Raw genomic sequence first — 10823 nt, 5'->3', positions numbered from 1 at the left:
TGATGCCTGGGCGCTGCGCGCGCCTGCGCAGTGGGGAGGGTCGTGCGCGCGCTGGGGCGCTGCGGGATAGCCCTCAGAGCGTGGTCGCGGCTGCTCGACCCGGGACTGCCGCACCATGGCGGAGGAGGAACTGGAGGCGCTGAGGAAGCAGAGGTTGGCCGAACTGCAGGCGAAGCATGGGGTGAGTACGCCTGCCCCCGCCGGGCGAGTCCCCACCGGGCGCCGCCCTCGCCCGGGTGGAGGGCGCGGCCCCAAGCGGAGGCTCGGGACGCCGCCGCTGGAGCTCGCTCTGCGGGCCCAGGACGCCGCCGCTGCCCCCGAGGGGGGCTTCGGCCCCTCAGGGCGCCTGAGGCGCTGGACGGCGAGACGGACCGCATGCGGCCCCGGGCGCTGGGCCTCCGCGGACCGGCGTCGCTCCGGAACGGAGTGCTCAGCCCCTCTGCTCTCTCGGTCCCCTTAGCTTCGGGTCTAGCCGGCTCCGACTGCTTTCGGGTGTTCTGGCCCAAGTAGTCGCTGTCGTTCGAGGGTCTGCCGTGTGCCAAGTGCTGCGGCTACGGCGCGGAACATCCTCTCTGACGGAGCTGATGGTCCCCGGGGGAGGAGCCACACACTAAACCCGAATCCCGTAGATGAAGTGCTGAAGTTGATGACTTGACTGTGCGGGGAGGGGGACCGTCTCCCGGGAAGCGCCCAGTGAATCAGCGTCCCCAAATACCGAAATAATTTTACTATCCAGAAGTTAATTCTTCTTAGCGCTACGGTTTCGTAGTATAGGGACTCGCCTCCCTCATGTAAACAGTCTACTAGATTGTGATTTTAGAAGCTTATCAAAACCTTGTAGTAAGTTAAAACTATCCCATTGATTTCTGTGAGGCACGGCTTTTAATGATTTGGTAATAATTTGATCTCCACCACGGCAGGAGCCTTAAGTATCAGAGTGGTGCCTACTTTTTTTTTTTTTTTAAGAATTTATTTATTTATTTGACACAGAGAGAGAGAGATTACAAGTAGGCAGAGAGGTAAGTGGAGAGAGAGAAGGAAGCAGCCTCTCAGCCGGGCAGAGAGCCCCATACGGGACTCGATCCCAGGACCCTGAGATCATGACCTGAGGAGAAGGCAGAGGCTTAACACACTGAGCCATGCAGGTGCCCCTACTTTTTTCTTAAGTGAAATTACTCGACTAAGAGATAACGGGTTTTTTTTTCCTCCCAGGATCCTGGCGATGCAGCACAACAGGAAGCAAAGCACAGGTATGTACTGGAGCTCTGAACTTTTTGAAGGGTGGTGTCACCAAACTGTTTTGTTTTAAGTTATTTTAATAGGCGGGTGAATTTAAAGTTTTTCTGGCATAGAGATTTTTCTGTAAGTAATCAGGGTAGTTTTACTATTAATTTATTAATTAAAGAAATGTGTGGAACTCCACATACATACCTTGTTTGCTTTTCTGCTAAACTATGGTAACCTTAAAAGGAGCCTCATAATAGGACCACCTCATAGGGATGTGAGTGTTACACGGGGACAGTGCCTCACATTTAGTAAATGCTCTGTACGCATCAACTTGTTACGCAGTTCGTACTGATATTTTACTCCCAGGACATGGTAGGGCACCTCATACACCGCAGGTTTATTGAATGAAGACCTTACTTATCTCATCATGCTACCTTTTCTTCTAATTGTGATTTTTTAAAAATAACATATAAAACTTACATAATTTAAGTGTGAGGTTCATGTGTTAACTATATTCTCATTGTTATGTAACCAATCTTTGGAACTCCTCCCTCTTGCAAAACTGAAACTCTGTACTTAATGAACAATACATTTCCCCCTCTCCACATCATGCTGCCATTTTATTCATTCATTCAACAAATATATATATATATATATATATATATATATATATATATATATATGTAATTTTTAAGAAGTATTTATTTGAGAGAGAGAGTGCACATGTGAGTGAGGAGAGGGGCAGAGGGAGAAAATCTCAGGTAGACTCTGCGGAGAACTTGGAGCCCCATTTGGGCTCCAGATACCATGACCCTGAGATTATGACCTGAGCCAAAATCGAGAGTCGGATGCTCAGCCAACTGAGCCACCAAGGCGCCACCATTCAGCAAATATTCATTGAGCACCAGGTCTGTGTCAGGCACTGTGCAGGAGCTACAGAAATAGGCAAAGCAGAGAAGGTTCTGTCCTTATATGACTTGTTAGTGGTAGAAGATAGATGGTGCTAAGAAGAAAATAAAACTACATGAATTTCACTGATGCTAAGATGTACATTTTTTCCCATATTAACATAGATTAGGATGGGTCTCATAAATGATCACTCCCGTCCTGGATTCCTGCAAAGATTTATTTTTGCTTCTGCCATCACTTGGGTACATTTCAAACCTGAAATGTTTTAAAATTAAATTCTGTGCCTGAGATTCCACCCCCACCCCGCCCCAGGCAGTGTAAATTCGGATAGCAAGCCTGCAAGACTAAAGCTTGAAGTTCAAACTCTCAGAGGAGCTTTTTTCTAATTCCACTCAGGGCCAAGGCTGATTCATGCATCCTTCCTTGCTGTCCCTTTCTGTGTTGCCGGTTTATTTTTTGTTTACCTTGTACTGTGGATGTTACTCTTTGATGCCCCAGCTTTGAGTAAGGGTCTCCTGTTAGACTCATTCATGTAGGGTGTTCTTTGCTGTTATTCTTAAAAGCATATAAAACTGTGGTCCATCTCTTAGAATTGATGGCATCTCAGATTCAGTGAAATATGAGTAGCAGTAGTTCACAGCAGGGTTGAAGTACTCAGGAGCAACAAGGAAATGGCCTGTGGAAGTGGGCGATAAGCTCCTCAGGTGGGGTAGTTAGTAGGTCCAGCCAGCCCCAGCTCCCCTTCTAATTCAGCCAAAGGGTCTGCTTTTGTCTGTGTTGTATATTAAGTTCCTTAAAGGACTTCATTTGGGGGAAAACTTTTTGCTACTTAAGTTTGAAACCACTGTCCTATGAACCTGAACTAGCTATAAGGATAGTTGTAGTGTTATAACTTCACTCCCTCTACCGACTCAAAAAGTGGACCTGAGAATCTTGAAACATGAGGCTCAGGGGAGCCTGCATGGCTCTGTTGGTTAAGTGTCCAGCTCTTGGTTTTGGCTCAGGTCATGATCTCATAGATTGTGAGATCAGGTCCCACATCGGGCTCCACACTCAGCGGGAGTCTGATGATTTTCTCCCTCTTCTTCTGCCCCTGCTCCCAGTTGGGCGCATAAGCTCATGTGTGCACATTCTCTTTCTCTTGAATCTTTAAAAAAAAAGAAAAGAAAGAAAGAAAGAAACATGGGGCCTTATTTTATCTTGGCCATGATTACCTGTGTCTCCCATAAGATGACCTCCTAGGTCTCAGCTTCATCTCTTAAAGTACCAGACAGAGGGGGACCTTGGTGGCTCAGTGGGTTAAGCCTCTGCCTTCGGCTCGGGTCATGATCCCAGGGTCCTGGGATCGAGTCCTACATTGGGCTTTCTGCTTACCAGGGAGCCTGATTCCCACCCCAACCCCCCTTCTGCCTCCCTCTCTGCCTACTTGTGATTTCTATCAAATACACAAAATCTTGAATAAGTACATACATACTTGCATGCATACATACATACCACACAGATCAATCTTTTGGTCCTTGGATTCTCACTACAAATTCCTAGAATCTCTCACATGCTGTGTACTTAATAAATGTTGGTAATGGTGGTACCTTTCAATCTGGTAGGTTTGCACTCACATAAAATACAGCCAGCTTCTGAGGGCAGAGGCGGCCTCTTCTACCTGACTGTGGGTGCTGCCACTGCACAGCACTGGCTATACTGCAGTCTGTACCCGTCCCAGGCCTCCATCTTGGGAAACCTATTGAGTGAGTTCCATTTTTGTATGTTCAGTAGGAATGCTGACAGCATAGTTCTAATTTTGCTGACCTGTTTTTGTTGTAGGGAAGCAGAAATGAGAAACAGTATCTTAGCCCAAGTCCTGGATCAGTCAGCCCGGGCCCGTTGTAAGCATCTTCAGTTTCCTTTAAGTTCCTTCCATAACCCTTACTTGAGTTAGTTGAGCGGGGAAAGATACATGAAATCATTGCTAATTCTGGATTAAGTATTTAACCTAAAATACAATACAGGTAATATTGTTAAGAAATGTGAAATTTATAAACCTAAGGAAATGCATTTATTATTAAAAATACCTGCTCAGTTCTCTCTTACGAAGGAGATATCTCCAAGTGCACATTAGGTAAGATTTACAGGAAATAACTTGAAAATCGAGTCAGTTGCAAAATGTGGCTGGTAGTTGATGTGGGTGATGGGGATTTGGGCGGGGGGTTATTGTCTTATTGTCTCTGTTTCAGTGTATATTCATAATTCTTTATAATACCAAAACAGTGTAGAAAAATAAAATAAGCCAATCGGAATGAACTAGTATCTTTCGTATTGTAACTCGAAGCCCAGCTTAGAAGCAGCCTTAGATGGAGCATCACAATTATGTATGTGTAGGCATCAGGCTTTGAATCCTAGGGCCCAAGTTTAATCTTGGCTCTCCCACTACCTCTGTGTGGCTTTGACTGAGGTTGGCATGGCTGAACTTGTTTCCCCTTTTTAAGCGGGGTAGTAGTACCATCTGTCTCACCTACCTTACTAGTCTCAAAACATGTCTGTGAAGTACTTTGTAAATGTCAGTGCATAATTTTAAGTTCTATGAGTGCATTTAGTTTTGACTCCTCCTTTTTCTTTTTAGTAAGTAACTTAGCACTTGTAAAGCCCGAAAAAACTAAAGCAGTAGAGAATTACCTCATACAGATGGCAAGATACGGACAACTAAGTGGGAAGGTAAGCTTGGACTGCCTTGAGGCAATTTTACCTATTCTTTACCTAACTTTTATCAAAAAAATACCTTCAAAAGGTCAGTTTTCAGAAAGGTTAAAGAAATTCCTGTTAACTGTTTCAGTGAGGCAGTTTATAGAGGAGAGAATTGTAGCATCTGCCATAAATCCTAAATAACTAACTGCCTTTCCTAAAATCCTCTGCTGCTTTCCTTTACCGACAATGCTTTGGAACCTTGATGTGTTTGTGACCCAGTGACTCTTGGGGTCAGCATCTAATTGCTTCTACACTGGAAACAGGTTTGTCAGTAATGTCCATTAAATACTACCAATGTAGGTAGAAGTTAAGCTTGCTTTTGCAAATGAGGAGGTGCTGAAATTTTTGGTTCTTAAGTGTGCTGCTGTAATGCCATTATGAGTATATACTGGTGAGCCTGACCTTCCTTCAAGATTCAGATGAGCCCCACCTGCACCTGAAACCACCTGTTGCCACCACAGCCTGCGGGAATCAGTCCTGCCCTGAACCCTTTACTCTAAGAGCATGCGTGGAAGAGACAGCGACTGGTTCATCTTTTCTGAGTGACTTCCCTCCTGCATTTAAACTTCTCAACCGCAGAGGCAGTGTGTCTCTGTCCCTGACCCTTAACACATTGGCATAAGTGGTTGTCATTGTCAGCTAGTGGTGATAAAGGTGTTCTTCAACAATGTTAACTTCGGATTTTTCTGTGAAAGCTAATTCTGATGGTTACCCCCCCCCCCAAATGAAGCTAGCAGAGCAAAATTCGTTTGGAACTTAAACCAATAGTTAGAACCTCTCATCTTTGCCTTCCCTTCCCTTTTGACCTCTGCCCCCACATCCCAGGAAAATTAAAACCATTCAGTGTACTAATGTAAACACTGTTTAAAAAAGTACTGTTTTTCTTTCTGGTTATCCTAGGTATCAGAACAAGGTTTAATAGAAATCCTTGAAAAAGTAAGCCAACAAACAGAAAAGAAAACCACAGTTAAAGTAAGTGTCCCCACATGCTCATGGCAAAAGAAAAAGATTGCTATTTTAAGTGATAAGTGTTAAATATACATTTGTTGTAGCAAAAACGTGTCTGAACCCATAAACACTTCCATTTTGTAAGAGGTGAAAGTTTGGGGTTAAGGTTGCACGTGCTGAGGCGTCTGGTGTTCCCTTCCCCCCCAAGACCTAAAACACTAAGCTGTTTTAAAGATGTAGTGTCTTGCTGTAGTAGGTAGACCTTGTTCTCAGAAAGTCTGAGTTATGCTTTATTAAACATGTTATGACCCTCGTTTAATTTCCCCCTCCCCACCAGTTCAACAGAAGAAAAGTCATGGACTCTGATGAAGAGGACGATTATTGAAATTTAAGATGTTTAGAGACTGGAACTTAATGTTCTAGGACAGATAATACTGGGTAGAAGTGAAGATCTGATTGTTTACTTTGTTTATTGTCTATATGCCTTTTAAAAAAATAAACTTGTTATGCAAAATAGAGCAATTTGGGCAGTTATTTTTGTACCATAGCTGAATGAACAGATCTGCATTTTGAATTTTCTTTCCTACCTAAAGTTTCGAAATGTGTAGCAGCATGAATATATCCTTTGTAACTGTGACATTAGCGTTAGGTAGCAAAGTGGCCTTTGCACAAATAGAAGCCAGCTTACTCTTCAGTAAGAAGAAAATAGCATCCAGTAACATCATGGTAGTTAAAATGCACGGATTAAGAGGAATCAACTTTAATACTTAACGTCTAATATTTCCAAGACCTAAGTTCTGAAACCAGGTAAACTATTCTTCCTGAAGGTAGTACTCACATTTAATGTAAGAAAATGCCTAGCTTTGGTTTCATTTATAATCTTTTTAAAGGCATTGAGATCAAGTGATCTGACAAATATCATCCCTACCCAAGACAGTCTGAACTAGAGTGATACTTGCATTGCAGAAAATTACCACAGTAACTGGGAGATACTGTAGTAGTACTTCAACAGTAACAAGCATGTTTGTAAGAGAAGTGCCTCCTAATTAAAAGATAGTTAGCAGTTAAACATTTTGGTAGAGGGGCACCTGGGTGGCTCAATGGGTTAAAGCCTCTGCCTTCAGCTCAGGTCATGATCCCAGAGTCCTGGGATCGAGTCCCGCATCGAGTCCCGCATCAGGCTCTCTGCTCAGCAGGGAGCCTGCTTCCTCCTCTCTCTGCCTGCCTCTCTGCCTACTTAGGATCTCTGTCTGTCAAATAAATAATCTTTTTTTAAAAAACCATTTTGGTAGAAATATTCTGAGTTCTTCACTGATAAAGTTGCAGGTAACTTAAATGGCATTTCTTACATTGTGCTTTCCTCCCACTACGTTTTGAAACTTCTGTGTGTAAACTGACCTGTCAGGTGGGCTGTTTGGTGTAACTGCTTAGAGGTTCTAGCCCCAGGAGGAATTTCATAACATTTTATGAGGTGAATAGGATTAGTAGCAGGAGAGTAACAGGAAAAGTGGTTTACAATCCCAGTCTCTGCTTTAGCTAGCATACCGCTCATCTATGTTTAAATTGTTTATTTGAGAGGTTACTGTTTTTGAGACTTGATATTTGGAACTGCGGCCCAGAAAAAAAGTGTTGGAGCATCTAGCATTCCCAAATGAATGAATGAGTAGAACTGTTACCATCCAATTTTTTTTTTTTTTAAGGGAACAGTAAAGTTTCTTTATAAGTAAACATTTAGGGAAACCCAAGTTTCCTTCAGGGATTTTAAAGAACATCCCTATAGAGGTAAACTTTGCTTTAGTTCTCCTTTACATAAAAACACTGGAGGGAGACTAGAGGATTCTCAGCAAGTTTTTGTCACATGCTTCCCCCTTCAGAATAACCACTGTCTGAACAGCAGATACCTATGTGAATGTGTTTAAACGGTCAAACCCTTTTCCTGTCCTCCAGAGACCCTCAAGAATGGAAAGTGGTTCTCTACACACAGATAAAAGTTCTGGAAGACAGAAAGGGGGTAGAGTACATTTTGGCCTAGGAAATGGAGAGTGGTTATTCTTTCTACTTTAATCGACAGTACTTTGAATTCAGACCATTCCTACACAGAGTAGAAATTTGGGCATTACCAGTTTCTGAGTTATCAAATCAAGTTTAGTTTCAAGTGGGAAAGCAAGTAGAGAAAAGCAAGTGTTCTTAAAAATAATTGAAGTGGTCACTTCAGGTGGCTTACCCTGCTGATAACAAGAGTAGTTTAAGCAGCTTCTCCCCTAAAACTGTCTCATACAAGGTATTTATATCTCCAGAGGAAGGACACACCATGTTGGAAACTGCCAATTCACATGACCCCACCAAGCAGGCCTTGACTGCAGCTCTGATGGTGCAAGCAAATCAGCCCCCTTTTTTCTCTGAACCTGTTTCTTCATTTGACAATTCTACCATTCAGGGCAATTGTTAGAATTAAATAGGGGATACACAAGAAAGTTTTCAAAATTATACTGTACCACCCCAAAAATTAGGTGACACCAATGTGCGTATTTGCAACCCGACTATGCTGGTAAGTTTCTTTATCAGGGTGGCAGTGAACCAAAACAACTTGCCAGTAAGATGGTTTTGTTTTAAAACCAGGAGAAAGGAGGAAAACTAAATCAGAACAAAGAAATTTGCAAAGCAGCAGTGCTTATTTACTTTCTGTTTGGGCTAAGAAGCTGTATTACATTCATTTTTTATCTGATTTTTTTAAAAGACATTTTTATGGGCCTGAGTTACTGCACCTAGTAGATTAACTCAGGCCTAAGTGGGTGAATGGATCATGGTCTGCTCAGAATGATCCAGTGTACATATCTCAGTGACCTCAGTAACTGAAAAATGTATAATCCATCCAATGGGAGAAGATCTTCCCATACAAAGAGCCCATGTTTATAGCAGACAGGCTGAGAAATACCTCTTTCCAGAGCAAGACATTCACTAAAAAAGTGTACCATGACACACTCAAGAATCATAAAGTTTACTGCTTCTTTCTCCTCATTTGGCACATATCCAAGGCACATTAGAAAATTAGAAATCATAAATTACTTTGTAGAAAAATAATCAGCCCCTCCCTTCTATACATTCGCAAGTATTTCCAAGAACGTGCACAAAACCATTTCCGTATTACAAAGTTATTTGAAAATGTACTCAGAGGATAAACCCATGTTTGCAGCTGTAGACCAATTAGTAACATAAAAAAATAAGAGTAAAATCTATAGAAATTTATAAAAAGGAATAAATGGCAATATTCTAACTGAAAGTAACTCTGACCTGGTTTGTGCTGTAAGTTCTGAATCAGAATCAAAAGACTAAGAAAAGATGTGCCAAATCTCTCTTCAGTATCCATCCGTCAGGTGTGACAACAAAGGGAAGTTTTTAACGGAAGGGGCTGTGTCTCGAGACACACATACAGGTGCATATGCGCAGTGATCAAATATCTGTACTTTGTTGGAAGAAAAATTATACCCAACTTTTCCCACATACATAGTGTAGAATAGATCCTAAATGTCCTTTCCATGAAAATGAACATCACAACAGCATGGAGGCATCTTTGGGTTCAAGTGCTGCTTTGCAAAGGAACATTTCCCAGTCCTCTTTTCCCCGTTCCCATGCGTCGCTTCTGCCTGCCTCCACGGTATCATGAAACCTAACTGCTTTTCTTCAGTGGATCCCAAGTGAAGGAATTCTTTCAGCCTGTGGTTTGCTCATTTGTCCACATCACAGAAGTTAGCACCTTTCGTCAGGAGGAGGTCGCAATCTGGTCATGAAACTTCGCATGGTAGTCAGGGAGCTCCCGCTGCTTCAGAAGAAACCTGCGCCTGCTCTTACGGATCTGGACACGGCCGGAATGGGTGTGCGCTCCTTTTCCAGCATACGCACTAGCTTTGGGGAGGAAAGAGAGGATCGTTTTCTCGGTCGCATTCCTTCCCTCAGCCACAGAACAGCTAGCTAGCTTTCTGCTTTTCTTGCAAATCCAACAGAAAGTACATTTCAGTTCTCAGCTGTGTTCCTGCTTGGCGCCTCCTTGCCGAGGACTCTCTTGGCAGCAACATAGTAACCACTTATCACTGCTAAGACTGGGACGTGACCTTAGAAGTGGCTGGGTTGCCAGCAGTCCCTGGGCTCTTGGGTACGACTGCGTCCTCGACTGTGTGTCTGCGCAGCATCCGCCTGTTTGAAGGAACACTTTGTCTCGGTCCAGGCCCCTCAGGCTGATTGCCGTGTCCTCTGTCAGCACTCTCAGATCTGCTGTGGTCTGGCAGGTTGTCCTGTCTCCCTGTGACTCTTTGCCTCCCTGGCTGAAGAAACGGTACAATTCAAGCAGTTCATTTGCACTGCACTTTAAACAAGAACCACACAAGAACAGCGCTCTTGGGTGCTGCTTGTCACCCAACGTGCTTGGTACTTTCTGGGCATCATTTCGGCTCTGACATCCCCGTGGGGACAGGATGACGTGTGTGTACTCCGTGTGTCAGACACAACATCAGCGCTTTACCTGTTTGCACAATGACTATAACTAACGGGTGTACTAATTGCTGTCCCCATTTACAGCTGAGGACGCAGGATCAGCAAATGGAAGCAAGCTGCATGAAGTCCCACAGCTCACAAGGGAAAAGCGCTTGACGGAACCCAAGCAGATTTCAGAGTTTGCGGGTTTCCCATGCAGCAGCACATCTGTTAGCAAAGTCATGAAAGGTTACAGAAGAGATCGAAATGAGTCAGGTTAACAAACATCGCTTTCATTCTCTATAACAGATTCAGAACTTCTGTATCTTTGCTGTAAAGTCTGCTTCTCATCAAGTCATAGATTGCAAGAAACAGAAAAGTCACGTTTCTGAGAAGAGTCACCTAATGTTATAACAGAACGTCAAGCAAGCATCTCTGTAACTGAGTGAGTGGTGCCGTAGGAAGAGGGCCACATGCGGAGTTGTCCATATGAGCAGCTCTAGACCACATCTGGAGAAGTCTGTCACCCTTCT

At 43.4% G+C, this 10823-nt stretch overlaps 2 protein-coding genes across 8 annotated transcripts in view; one reads left to right on the top strand and one right to left on the bottom strand.

Moving 5' to 3' along the window:
- Positions 1-3: 3 nt before the first annotated feature.
- On the top strand, positions 4-9619 carry PDCD5 (programmed cell death 5). 3 transcript variants are annotated; one of them, XM_032323507.1, is made up of 6 exons: positions 4-181; positions 1213-1250; positions 3958-4019; positions 4754-4845; positions 5776-5847; positions 9512-9619. In XM_032323507.1, the coding sequence occupies exons 1-6, from the start codon at positions 116-118 to the stop codon at positions 9572-9574; spliced, it is 393 nt and encodes a 130-aa protein (XP_032179398.1). In that variant the 5' UTR covers positions 4-115; the 3' UTR covers positions 9575-9619. The 3 variants fall into 3 exon arrangements, with proteins under 3 accessions (XP_032179398.1, XP_032179397.1, XP_032179399.1); XM_032323506.1 differs by having other exon boundaries at positions 9509-9617; XM_032323508.1 differs by lacking the exon at positions 9512-9619 and adding an exon at positions 6161-6341 and having other exon boundaries at positions 6-181.
- ANKRD27 (ankyrin repeat domain 27) overlaps positions 8806-10823 on the bottom strand; it is a 52652-nt gene continuing 50634 nt past the window's right edge. For 4 of the 5 annotated variants that reach the window (XM_032323497.1, XM_032323500.1, XM_032323499.1 and 1 more), the window contains exon 29: positions 8806-10142. In XM_032323497.1, the coding sequence (XP_032179388.1) occupies positions 9915-10142 (228 nt within the window). In that variant the 3' untranslated portion in view covers positions 8806-9914. Of the gene's footprint in view, positions 10519-10823 lie in introns of all 5 variants that reach the window. The other variant, XM_032323501.1, reaches the window with a different exon arrangement.

This window comes from Mustela erminea, chromosome 19 (assembly GCF_009829155.1).
Source record: "Mustela erminea isolate mMusErm1 chromosome 19, mMusErm1.Pri, whole genome shotgun sequence".
Lineage (NCBI taxonomy): Eukaryota > Metazoa > Chordata > Mammalia > Carnivora > Mustelidae > Mustela > Mustela erminea.
Note: the sequence above shows the minus strand (reverse complement) of the source record. Positions and strands in the feature narration are given on the sequence as shown.